The following is a 13,119-nucleotide window of genomic DNA, read 5'->3' as shown; positions in this document are numbered from 1 at the left end:
TCCTTTGTCCTCTTTCCCATCCTCCCCTCCGCCCCTGATCCCGGCTCTTCTCCGCATGGGACCTCTCCTCTCACCTCCCCCCTGCCCCAAGTGTGGGTCCTCTCCGCTCCAGGAGTGGGTCTGCCATGTGATCAGGTGGCCCCATCACATGGCGCCCTCAGAGCATGGGCATGTGAGAGCCAGGATGGGAGGCATGACGCCATCGAGCGACCGGGTGTATATCCGATGTACCCACCCCTGGAGGGGCCCAGGCTCCTTGTGCTTCGGCGTGTGTGGCGGCGCAGGGCGGGGTCCCTATGGGGATGTTCAAATATTTAACACCTGGTAGGACTACCCAGGTGCACATGGGCTGCCGCTCAGCTGTCTTATGACAGGTTACGGGGAAAGGGACCAGGATCCACGGAATATGAGTTAGGGGGGACTCTCAGGAGACCAGCCGGAAGAGCGGTTCGGCCTCCCTGAGGGACTCTGGGGCCTGCTCAACAGGATGAAGGAGGCAGGGAGGACAGAGTGGGCTTTGGGAACTAGAAAACAGCCTACCCACAGGCTTCTCAGAGACACAGCCCCTACTTCCATGAATGGGGAAACCGAGGCCAAGAATCTGTTGAGGGTCTGAGCTAAGGCTTTCTCGTGTCCGGGCGAGCATGGTATTTTATGGGGAGCGTATTGCCACGTAGGATAGGCCGGATGCCTGGGGCGGGGCGGGGGGGGGGGGGCGGGTCTCACTCTGTGCCCTCTCTCCACCCCCCCCCCCCTGCAGTCGTCCCAGGGTGGGGGACACAGGACACTCCTGTACGGCCATGCCATCCTGCTCCGGCACACGCACAGCGGCATGGTGAGTGTGAGAGCGAGGGGGCGAGGGCGGGGGCGGGGCGAGGGCAGGGGCGGGGCGAGGGCCGGGAGGAGGCTGACTCCCCTCTGCGATCCTAGTACCTGAGCTGTCTTACCACCTCGCGCTCCATGACTGACAAGCTGGCCTTCGACGTGGGACTCCAGGAAGATGCCACAGGTGTGGGGCTGGAGCGGGGAGGGCGGCGACGGGGGCGCTGCGGCCAGGGGCCGCGGTGGGGAAGGCCCGGCGGGGGCAGGGACGGGGGCGGCGAGGGGGGACCAGCGTGGGGGGACCCGAGGCAGAGAGTGTGAGGGCGGGAGGCAGAGAGGGGGTGGTCGTGATAAGAGAATTGGGGGCCGAGGGCTGGGGACCCCTCGGGGAAGGGCATTCTGGGTGGTCCTCATCCTGACAGCCCTGCCCCCTCCCTAGGGGAGGCCTGTTGGTGGACAGCGCACCCGGCCTCCAAGCAGAGGTCGGAAGGAGAGAAGGTCCGCGTTGGGGACGACCTCATCCTCGTCAGCGTCTCCTCAGAGCGCTACCTGGTGAGCAATCCCGCCCCCCGGCATAGCTACTACTGCCCAGGGCTGGGGGCGCACGGGGTCCCCCGTCTCCCGGTCACTGATTTGCCAGCTCTCTGGCCCCAGTGGTCGGACGCCTGATTCCTGGTTTCCCGACCTGATATCCATTTCTGGTCTTCGGGCCCCGCTGCCCAGTTTGATCTTGGTTTTCCGATCTATGATCTCTGATTTTCTGTCCCCTGTCTGCCGGCTTCCACCTTTGGTTTCCGGCCTCTGACTCCGGACTATTCTCACCCACCGTCTCTGACCGCCACCTCCCGGCCGCCCCCAGCACCTGTCAACGGCCAGCGGGGAGCTCCAGGTGGATGCCTCCTTCATGCAGACACTGTGGAACATGAACCCCATCTGCTCCGGCTGCGAAGAGGGTGAGGGTCCCAGACCTCCTGTCCCTAAACGGAGACCCCCAGAACAGACCTCCCACCTTGCCCCTCAAACATGTCCATACTGACCCCAAATCCAGAACCCTGGAGCTCAGACTCTAAACCCCACACTCAGTATCAGACACCCAAATCTAGACTCCAAAACTCACATGCCCCACTCAAGGTCCTGGAGGGCAGACCCTTAAACTCAGATCCAAAGCTTAGAGCACCGCATTTGGAACTTAGCCCTCAGATCCACAAGCCTTAGATGGCAAATACAGACGGAGACCTCAGCTCCCCACACCCAGACCCCCACATTCAAACTCAGATATCCAAGTCAAGACCTCTAATTCCGACCCCAAATCTCAGCCAACTGACCTCAGATCTCCAAACTTTAACCTCAGACATCTAAAATCATCTTCCAAATTCTTCCCATGCTAAGATCCCAAAGCATGACCCCAAAACTTTGACCCCAGCTCTTAACACCCAAACCCCACACCCAAGCTGAGACTCAAACCACAGATCCTGAAACTCAGGCCTTAATGTCAAACCCAGCAACTTCTAACTCTGAAGCTTCTCCAACTCAGACTTCAAAACTGTCAACGATAACTTCAGACCCCGAACCTCAGAACTCCAAAATCAACCTTCAGAGTTCAGACCCCAACCTCAGACCCAACCATAAAACCTCTAAACCCAGACCCCAAATCAAGACCTGACACTCAGAGCCCAATATCCGGAAACGTTAGACTTAAACCTCTGACCCCCAACCTCAGAAATCCAAACTCAGACCCACATTCCCCCCCCCCAACCTCAGCCCTGTATACCCAGACCCCCAAACTTAGATTCCCCACCTCGGACCCCAAATCTCATACCCCTGCTTCAGGCCTCAAACTTAGCCCAAATCTCAGACTGCCACTTTAGATCCTAAAACTCAGATCCCCAACCTCCCACAGGGGAGAAGCAGGACCCCTGAACTCCACTTTGGCTCCCAGGCCTGTCCAGGGCTCCAGCCCTACAATGATCACTTTCCCTTGCTCCTTTCCAGGCTATGTGACCGGAGGCCACGTCCTTCGCCTCTTTCATGGACACATGGATGAGTGTCTTACCATTTCCCCCGCTGACAGCGAGGACCAGCGCAGGTCTGGGTTGGAGACAAGAGGCCCTGGGGTGTTGGGGCAGGAGGGGAAGGGTAAAAGCAGGCTTGGGGCGCCCGGACCCTATGGGTGGGGTTGGGGATCACATTCTGGGAGGAGGGCGACTGAACCCCTGACCTCACTCTCTCCCGTGTCCCCAGACTCGTCCACTACGAGGGGGGATCTGTGTGTACCCACGCCCGCTCCCTCTGGAGACTGGAGCCACTGAGAATCAGGTGGGAGGGGCTGGGGCTGGGGCTAAGAGCTCCTGGGGGGCCTGGCAGGGGAGAGAGGGTCTTGAAGGAAGATCTGAGAAAGAAACTGGAGGATTTTGAGGGGAAATCTGGGGGGCCCCAGAAGGTGATGAAGGTCTTCAGGGTCCCAGAGTCCTGGAGGAAAAGGACCTAGGGGAGGGTGGGCATTCCTGAGGAGAGATTGGGGCTCCCGAGTAAAAGTGTGGGGAGTAGAGGGAGAGAAAGTGGTGGGTCTGGGGAAACTGGGAGCACTGGGGAGCCCTGAGGAAGTTGTGAGGGCCTGAGATAGGACTGGGGTTCCCAAAGGAGGGCTAGGGGTTCCTAAGAAAGATTTGAGGGCCCCAAGGAAGGTTTGGGCCCCCCTGGAAGAAGGCTGGAGGCTTGATGAGGTTTGGACCAAGACTGTGGTGTCCATGGGAGGACTGGGGGATCCTCTGACCCCCCGGCACCCTCACCCTTTGCAGCTGGAGTGGGAGCCACCTCCGCTGGGGCCAGCCTCTTCGTATCCGGCATGTTACCACTGGGCGGTACCTGGCGCTCACCGAGGACCAGGGCCTGATGGTGGTCGATGCCAGCAAGGCCCACACCAAGGCCACCTCCTTCTGCTTCCGCATCTCCAAGGTCGGTGGGGTCAGGGTGCCCTCCCTCACTTGGGGCCCCAAATCCGGCCCCAGCCTCCATTCTGCAGTCTCTCCCTGATTAAATGCGCAGGCAGAGGAGGCTGACCTCTGTCCCCTACCCCTGCAGGAGAAGCTGGATACGGCCCCCAAGAGGGATGTGGATGGCATGGGTCCCCCTGAGATTAAGTATGGGGAGTCACTGTGCTTTGTGCAGCATGTGGCCTCAGGCCTGTGGCTCACCTATGCGGCCCCGGACCCCAAGGCCCTGAGGCTTGGCGTGCTCAAGAAGAAGGTGGGTGCCTGGCGAGGGGAAGGGGCGGGGGTGCCGGCAGGGGCAGGAAGGAGACCGAGGGGTGATCATGCTTGAGCCTTCAGGAGTTTGAGGGTAGGACTGAGAGAAAGATGGGGACTCAAAGACAAACTGAGATTGAGAGAGGAAAAAGAAAGAGGGATAGATATACAGGGGGGAGAGAGGGAGGGAGAGGAGAAATGGGGTGGAAAGAATGAATAGAGTGAGGGAGAAGGAGAGAGAGGGAGAGGGAGAAAGGGAGAAGGACAGGGAAAGAGAGAGAGGGAGAGAGAAACATAGAGACAGAGAAAAGCAGAGACAAAAAGACATGGAGATGGAAAAACAGAGAAAGAGACAGAGAAGCAGAGATGGAAAAGACAAAAAGAGACAAAGACAGTGACAAACAGACCAAGAATAACATTCGGCAAATTATGGAGTGCCCCAGTTGTTCTAGATGTGCGTGTGGAAAAATAGATGAGATATACAGATCTGTCTCCTGCCCTCCCAGACTCAGACATGGTAAATAAACCACCTGTAATGAAGTACATAGCTTTCCAGCTGAAGATTGGAAAAGCTACTCTGGGCGGAGGGCATGGCATGTGCAAAGGCCCTGAGGTTGGAATGAGGTTGATTTGTTGCAATAACAGAAAGAAGATCCAGTTTGGCTGGAGCGCAGTGATTGAGGGACAAGTCTTGGAAGATAAGGACAGAGAGGAGATGGGAGCAGATCATGTGGGGCCTTGTGGGCCATGGGGAGGGTCCCACCTTTTACTCCTAGTGAGATGGAACCCCAGTAGAGTTTTGAGCAGGCCAGGGCGGTGACCTGACTCAGGTTCCTTAGCTGCTCGTGGGAATAGATGAGTTTGGGGTGAGGCCCAGAGTTGGAGTAGGGAGCCCAGGGAGGCGACTGCTGCCATGGTCAGGTGGGAGAAAACAGTGGACAGGACCAGGGTGGGGAAGGTGGCAGATTATGTTTGTAGCTTGAGGGCGGAGCCAACAGAATTTCCTGACAGACTGGATCTCGAGGTGAGAGGGGCAGGGGTCGAGGATGATGCCATGATTTTTGCCCTGAGCCACTGGAAGGATGGAAATGCCATTAACTGAGTCAGGGACAGCCAAGCGTCAGCAGCTCAGGATGACAGGGGTCCAGTGTGTAGAACAGAGCCCCTCGATAAAGAGTGAATGCCTGGGAAGACTAGGGAGATGCTCGTTTCAAAAAAACGAAGCTTGTAGTTGGATACCTGAGCAGAGGATATAGAAATGGGCCTGGTCCGAGGGAGGTAGTGGGAGCCGTCAGCGGTGGGTGGTATTTACAGCCACAGGACTGGACAAGGTGCTCGGAGGTCAGCTCAGGAGAAAGCTGGAAGATGGTCTCATCTTACAGAGAAGCTTTCAGGCATTCAGCCTGGGACATGTTAAGTGAGGGTGTCATTACACCTTTCTGGTGGGAGGGTGTTAAGTCAGCAGTAGACACAGGTGGAAAGGGTCTGGCCTGGAGACAGACAGATAGACAGGACAGTCAGAGAGGGAGACACAAACACAGAATCAAAGGCGGAGAGAGACAGAAGGCAGAGAGAGATGGAGATACAGACAGAGTGGGAAAGACAGGGAGAAAGAGACAAAGCATGGGGTAGCGATGTGAGACGTAGGGAGAGAGACAAAGACAGGAACAAAGGGGGGCAGGGAGATGGAGCCAGAGGCAGAGGGGAGACGGGGGGGCGGGGCCGGGGGGACACAGAGAATAAGAGTCAGATGAAGAGGGACAGAAGGGGGTGTCTGGCAGAGAGATTCAGTGGAGGATGGGGGCAGCTTTGGGGCTAGAATCTGGATGGAGATCTGGGGGCAGATGATCCGTCTTTGGTGCTGGGCCCACTCCTGACCTCTCTGGGGGGGCCCCCCCCCCCGCTGCCAGGCCATACTGCACCAGGAAGGCCATATGGACGACGCCTTGTCACTGACTCGCTGCCAGCAGGAGGAGTCCCAGGCTGCCCGCATGATTTACAGCACCGCTGGCCTGTACAACCAGTTCGTCAAGTGAGCCACCTGCCCACTCTGCCCCCCCCCGCCCCCTGCGGGGCCACGCCTTGACCCCCAGGCTCCCCGTGGTCATACACCTGACCCCTCTAATCCCACCTCTGACTTCCACACCCCTAACATACACAGGATCCCTAACCTCTAAACCTCTGACTTCTGTACACTTGACCCCTAATCTGACCTTGACAACCATGATTTTGACTTCACATCCCTGATCGCCCCTCACACCCAGATCCTTGATCCTGGACCTCCCCAGCCCTGACACCTGCTTCCACCCACCCCCCCTGTGCTTACACAGGAGTGAGTCCCAGTCCTAGCTCTGTCGCTGGCCACTGTGTGGCCTCAGGCCAATGTCTGTCTGTCTCCGAGTCTCAGTCTCCCCCTCTGTAGAATAGGTGTGTCTGTAAGAGTCCTTTGGGGGCAGGGGGTAGGACTCGCGAGCGCCTCAATGATAGCGCTCGGGGCTCCTGGCTGACAGGTGCGCCGTCCCCACAGGGGCCTGGACAGCTTCAGCGGGAAGCCGCGGGGCTCGGGGCCGCCAGCTGGCACAGCGCTGCCCATCGAGGGTGTCATCCTGAGCCTGCAGGACCTCATCGGCTACTTCGAGCCGCCCTCCGAGGAGCTGCAGCACGAGGAGAAGCAGAGCAAGCTGCGCAGCCTGCGCAACCGCCAGAGCCTCTTCCAGGAGGAGGTGGGGCCGTGGCGAGGGCGGGGCGGGGCCTGTGGACGCGGGGGCGGAGCCTGAGGGAGGGGTGGGGCCGCAGCGATGTTGGGGCGGGGCGGGGCCGCGGCGCGGGGCGGGGCGGAGCCTGAGGGACCTGAAGGCGTCTGTAGTGGTTTCAGAGCCGGCGGCGCCTGTATAAACGGGGCGGGGCCGCAGACCTTCGGGGAACAAGTGAGGGGGCGGGCCTTGAGGAGAATTTGGGGTGGTGGGCGGGGCCTTGGGGGAAAGGCAGGGCGTTTGTCAGAGCAGGGGCGGTGCGGGTGGGAGCGAGTTGCGACCGGAGCGACGCGGGTGGGGCAGGCCTGTTCCCTTACCCCGGAGTGGGGCGGGGCCTAAGCGCAGGTCTGTGCCGAGGCGGAGCCTGTAGAAGCGGCCAGGCCTGGGAAGAAGTCTGAGGATGCGGCTGCGGGACTCAGGAGTCCGGGGGGGTGGGGAATGGTGTCTGTGGGGGCTCGGCCCGCAGTTGGGAGGACTGAACCAGAGTGGGGCATGGGAGGAGGGGCAGGGCCAGAGGTGGGTTTTGGGGCGTCAGGGAGGGTCCTCTGCTGGAGTCAGGAGCTGGGGGGTCCGTGTGTTCTGAGAGCAAGAAGGGAAAAGATGTGGAGCGGGCTCCGCCCAGCAGGGGGTCAGAGTGAGGGGGACCGCACGGGGTGGGAGGAGGGGACTGGACAAAGGCCCGGGGGTCTGATGTCCCCACCGGGTGATAGGGGAGCATGTTCGTTTAAAGGCTAACAACTGACCCTCCTCCTCTCCAGGGACTCCCCAATCTGATCCAAAAGTGATAATAGTAACAATAACGAAACTTATTTGTGGAGTGGAATTAATATAGGCCAAACGTTTAGAACCGTGCCAGCACGTAGCAGATGATATATAGGTGTTAGTGGTTATTATTACTTTGAATTTGGCCATTATTGTGTGCTAAGGGTGCTATATACATGACATCCTCCTGATAACCCTATGGGGGTTGTAATTCTCATATTACAGATGGACCACAGAAGCTCAGAGAGATTAAATAACAGCCACCTATCTCCCCAACAAATATGCCAAGGGATACAGCTGTCAACAAAACAGACAAAAATCTCTGTCTTTCTGGAACTGACATGTGGGGAGGATAGATGATGATCAATAAAATAAGAAAATTACATGGTATATAAGATGATAAGTACTGAGAAAAAAATAAAGGAGGGAAGTAGGGAGTGCTGGGGTTGTTGCAACTTAAAATAGAGTGGTCTTGGGGTGCCTGGGTGGCTCAGCTGGTTAAGCATCCAACTATTCGTCTTGGCTCAGGTCATGATCTCACAGTTTGTGGGTTTGAGCCCCACCTCAGACTCCGTGCTGACAGTGCAGAGCCTGCTTGAGATTCTCTCTCCTTCTCTCTCTGCCCCTCCCTTGCTCGCTCTCTCTGTCCTGCTCTCAAAAATAAATAAACTTAAAAAAATTTTTTAAATCCTTAAAACAGAGTGATCAGTGGGCGCCTGGGTGGCTCAGTCGGTTGAGCGTCCAAACTCTTGATTTCCGCTTAGGTCACAATCTCAGGATCGTGGGATTGAGCCTAGCACTGAGCACCAAGTGTGGAGTCTGCTTGGGATGCTCGCTCTCCTTCTTTCTCTGCCCCTCCCCTGCTCACGCGTGCTCTCTCAAAATAAATAAATAAACTTAAAAGAAAAGTAAAACAGGGGCACCTGGATGGCTCAGTGGGTTGAGCGCCTGACTCTTGGTTTCAGTTCAGGTCACCATCTCACGATTTCGTGGGTTCGAGTCCTGCGTCCAGCTCTTCACTGCCAGGGCAGAGCCTGCTTGGGATTCTCTGTCTTTTTCTCTCTGTCTCTCCCCCACTTGTGCTGTCGCTGTCTCTCTCAGAATAAATAAACTTTTTTTTTTTTTAATTTTTTTTTCAACGTTTATTTATTTTTGGGACAGAGAGAGACAGAGCATGAACGGGCGAGGGGCAGAGAGAGAGGGAGACACAGAATCAGAAACAGGCTCCAGGCTCTGAGCCATCAGCCCAGAGCCCGACGCGGGGCTCGAACTCACGGACCGCGAGATCGTGACCTGGCTGAAGTCGGACGCCCAACCGACTGCGCCACCCAGGCGCCCCCAGAATAAATAAACTTTAAAAAAATAAAAAATAAATAAAATAGACTGGTCAGGGAGGGGACCTGAGTGAAGAGAGGCAGCCACATGTACACCTGGGGGAGGGACAGAGAGGAGACAAAGGGGAGAGCAAGTGCACAGGGAGTGTGCTTGGCAGGTTCTAGAACCATGAGGAGGCCAGGGCGACTGGGACAGGGTGAGCTAGGGGCAGAGTGGGAGGAGATGAGGGCAGAGGGGTGACGAAGGCCAGGCTCTGGGTGAGGACTTTCACTTTGGGAGCCACAAGAGGGATAGGTTCCCTAAAATCACAACTAGTTAATGACGCAGCCACTCTGTGTGACTCCAACCGCCCTCTACCCCCGTGTGCTGCCTCTCTTACTAGTGATAGGGGCCCCCAGCATAGAGACACAGTGATTGTCACAGTAGCACTATAGGTAATGGCCAAAAGCTAGAAACAGCCCAAATGTCCACCACCAGCATGGATCCGCAAATGTTGCGTGTTCACACACACAGCGGATATAGGTACTACTCCACAACGAAAATGAAGGGACTACAGACACGTGAAACGGTGCTCTTGAACTTAAAATATAACACCCAGCAAAAGACTCCATGTCCAGAAGAATACTTATTGTGTATGCCAAGTTCAAAAACAGGCAAAACTCAATTAGACTGTTTACTGATGCATACATAGGCGGCAAAAATAGAAAAGCAAGGAGAGGATTTCTACAAAAGCCAGGACAGCGGTTATTCCTAGCAGAGAGGTTTGTGTGGTCAGGAGGGGCATCCAGGCGACTTCTGCGTGGCTGGCGGTGTTCTCTTTCCGGGCTTGGGTCCCGGTTGCCCAGGTGTTCTTTGTATCTGTTGAGCCATACACGTTTGATCTTTGGTGTGCACAGATCTGCCTTTGCAAATTTGCCTGCTTGCTAAAATCTATTTTTTTAAAATTTTTTTTTTCAACGTTTATTTATTTTTGGGACAGAGAGAGACAGAGCATGAACGGGGGAGGGGCAGAGAGAGAGGGAGACACAGAATCGGAAACAGGCTCCAGGCTCTGAGCCATCAGCCCAGAGCCCGACGCGGGGCTCGAACTCACGGACCGCGAGATCGTGACCTGGTTGAAGTCGGACACTCAACCGACTGCGCCACCCAGGCGCCCCTCTAAAATCTATTTGTGACCCTCACATCAATACTTGCAGCATCTTCGTGGTCATTCGTGAACATGTGCGGAGTGGCAAAAAAATTTGTGTCGGTGGCCCTCATGTTCCCGGCTGAGGCTAAACAACAGGGTGATGCTGCGCCTTCTTGTTTTGGCACTCGGCCTGTAAACAGGTGTCCTTTTCATAGTATATTTAGTGCCACATTTTCCACACGCTGGTGTTTTTTTGTTGAGTTCGCTGTTTAAAGTGGCCCCCGAGTGTAGCGCTAACGTTCTGTCTAGTGCTCTCGAGGGCAAGAGGCTGTAGTGGGCCTTATGGAGAAAATAAGGGGGGGGAATATGCTTCATTTAGGAGGAGTTAGAGTGCTGTTGGCCGTGAATTTAATGTTAATGCATCAACAATATATATTAAATCAGTGTCTTTAAACGGACACACATATGTGCCAAGATTATGTATTGATTGACGAAAACGTGACTCAGAGCAACTCCCTGTGTTTTCCCCGGGAGAAGTGAGTGGTTCAGGATTTGCTAACTCCATGTTCATGGTGACTTTATAGAACCTAACTACCGCGAATAACAAGAACTGACTGTATGTATTATTGTATGTGCTTTTCTGTATGCCTGTTATAATTCACAATAAGAGAAGACAAAGTTTAAAATGTAAAATGAAAAAAAAAAAAATCTCTTGGGTGGTTGGTGCGGAGAGTAAACTGAGCCAGTTAGGACCCAGAGTGGGATGCTTGGAAGTGGATAGGATGGAAAGAAAACTTCGGGAAGGAAAAGCACAGTCAGTCCTGATGGTTTTTTTTTTTTTTAATGTTTATTTTAATTTTGAGAGAGAGAGCACAAGCAAGGGAGAGGCAGAGAGAGAGGGAGACACAGAATCCGAAGTAGGCTCCAGGCTCTGAGCTGTCAGCACAGAGTCGGACGCGGGGCTTGAGCCCACGAACCATGGGATCATGACCTGAACCAAAGTTGGACGCCTAATTGACTGAACCACCCAGGGGCCGCAGTCCTGACGTTAATAAGGACGTATTATGTTGGGAACCAAGGCAGAGAGGACAAGGACGGATGTGGGGAGCTGAGGAGGAGAGGAGGGTGATGGGAGTGAACGGGAACGTGGAGCTAATGTTGTTGGATCTGGGAACATAGTTGCTGGTTGTTGAAGTTAAATGAATTAGCAAATCCAAGAAGGGCAAGGAAGAGAGGGCCTGGACTCCCATGGTGACCCGCCCATTTTCCCCACCCTAGGGGATGCTCTCCCTGGTCCTGAACTGCATTGACCGCCTAAATGTCTACACCACGGCTGCCCACTTTGCCGAATTTGCAGGGGAGGAGGCAGCCGAGTCCTGGAAAGAGATTGTGAACCTGCTCTATGAACTCCTGGGTAAGGGGCCCGGTTCTGGCTTCCCCTAGAGCACCCCAGCTCCTCAGTGCCATGGGGTCTGACGCCTCTTTTCCGCCCTCAGCCTCTCTGATCCGTGGCAATCGTACCAACTGTGCCCTCTTCTCCACCAACCTGGACTGGCTGGTCAGCAAGCTCGATCGGCTGGAGGCCTCCTCTGGTAGGAGAACCCAGGGGGAGGGGACAGGGGCTGGCACAGGGGAGGGCCGCAGTCACTCGCCTACCATTCTGCCACCTGCACAGGGATCCTGGAGGTGCTGTACTGTGTCCTGATCGAGAGTCCTGAGGTCCTGAATATCATCCAGGAGAACCACATCAAGTCCATCATCTCCCTCCTGGACAAGCACGGGAGGAACCACAAGGTTGGCCCCTCGCCCTGACCTCTCATCCCCTGAACTCTGAACCCTGACCTTTTCCCAGGGCCCCGGAATTCTCCACCTCCCTCACTCTCTTTCTCCGCCCCATCTTGTCTCTTACCTGGACTCCACTCCCACATGCTTCCATCTCAACACAAGGGTCTTAAACTTACGGTTCTTAAATGGATTCTGGGCCACAGATGTGCTTCATTAGATCTCTGCAACATTTTTATTTTTTAATTTCTGATTTTGTAGTCTTTAGGTGGGCTGCATATACGCCCTCCAGCTCGCCACAGGTCCTACCTGTTTCTGAGAGAGACAGAGAGACAGAATGTGAGTCGGGGCGGGGCAGAGAGAGAGAGGGAGACGCAGACACAGGATCGAAGCAGGCTCCAGGCTCCGAGCTGTCGGCACAGAGCCCGACGCGGGGCTCGAACTCACAGACCGCGAGATCGTGACTTGAGCCGAAGTCGGACGCTCAACCGACTGAGCCACCCAGGCGCCCCGCCCCACTGAACAATTTCTAAGCACCTCACATATGTACATTATCCATCTGGCACCAGCCCCTGCTGATCTAAAATCTCCTCCTGACCCCCCTGCTCTCACTAACCAACCTTTTCCCTCCTCCCTCTGACTCCTCACCTCCTACTCCAGTCCCTCCTTCCTTAACACTGCTGACGTCTTACCCCAGATCCTGCGGCCCCCCGCCTGACCTTTCTCTTTGACCCTTGACCTTCCTCTGTGAGCCCTGACCTCGCACTTCCACCACCTCCTTGCCCATCAAAATCTCCACCTCTTGTCCTGGCACATTATCCTTAACTTCTGACTTTCCACCCCGGATTCCCCGCCCTGGTGCTCTCACAACCTGACCTCTGACCTTGACCTCCAGGTGCTCGATGTGCTGTGTTCCCTCTGTGTGTGCAATGGCGTGGCCGTGCGCTCCAACCAAGATCTCATTACCGAGAACTTGCTCCCTGGCCGTGAGCTTCTGCTGCAGACAAGCCTCATCAACTATGTCACCAGGTCTGGCCCGTAACCCCTGACCCCAGCCTGACCTCACCCTGACCCCAGACCTCTTAACCCTTTCCCAGATCAGAGACTCCACACTCAGGTGGATGTCCCTTTCTCGGTCTTCCACCCCAAGACTTAACACCTGGTCCTCACAGATGTCCTCTCTTGCCCCAGCTCACCCCCGGCCCCCCCTCCTCTTGTCCTCTCTCCCTCTTCCATTTCTGCCTCTGTCAGTTCCTCTCTCTTTCTCTTTTTCTGCATTTGCTCCTTTTGC

At 55.7% G+C, this 13,119-nt stretch overlaps 1 protein-coding gene across 1 annotated transcript in view; it reads left to right on the top strand.

The window, feature by feature from the left end:
* Window positions 1-13,119, top strand: part of RYR1 (ryanodine receptor 1) — a 118,707-nt gene that overhangs the window by 6,906 nt on the left and 98,682 nt on the right. The window contains exons 4-17 of the mRNA XM_040445607.1: window positions 761-835; window positions 931-1,009; window positions 1,262-1,374; window positions 1,682-1,775; window positions 2,815-2,908; window positions 3,064-3,138; window positions 3,621-3,777; window positions 3,904-4,068; window positions 5,978-6,099; window positions 6,595-6,790; window positions 11,325-11,460; window positions 11,543-11,638; window positions 11,722-11,840; window positions 12,724-12,857. Coding sequence (XP_040301541.1) covers window positions 761-835; window positions 931-1,009; window positions 1,262-1,374; window positions 1,682-1,775; window positions 2,815-2,908; window positions 3,064-3,138; window positions 3,621-3,777; window positions 3,904-4,068; window positions 5,978-6,099; window positions 6,595-6,790; window positions 11,325-11,460; window positions 11,543-11,638; window positions 11,722-11,840; window positions 12,724-12,857 — 1,655 coding nt within the window. The remainder of the gene's footprint in view (window positions 1-760; window positions 836-930; window positions 1,010-1,261; window positions 1,375-1,681; window positions 1,776-2,814; window positions 2,909-3,063; window positions 3,139-3,620; window positions 3,778-3,903; window positions 4,069-5,977; window positions 6,100-6,594; window positions 6,791-11,324; window positions 11,461-11,542; window positions 11,639-11,721; window positions 11,841-12,723; window positions 12,858-13,119) is intronic.

The sequence above is a fragment of the Herpailurus yagouaroundi genome, unplaced genomic scaffold, assembly GCF_014898765.1.
Source record: "Herpailurus yagouaroundi ecotype Mexico unplaced genomic scaffold, PumYag 194, whole genome shotgun sequence".
In the NCBI taxonomy this organism is placed as follows: Eukaryota; Metazoa; Chordata; class Mammalia; order Carnivora; family Felidae; genus Herpailurus; species Herpailurus yagouaroundi.
Note: the sequence above shows the minus strand (reverse complement) of the source record. Positions and strands in the feature narration are given on the sequence as shown.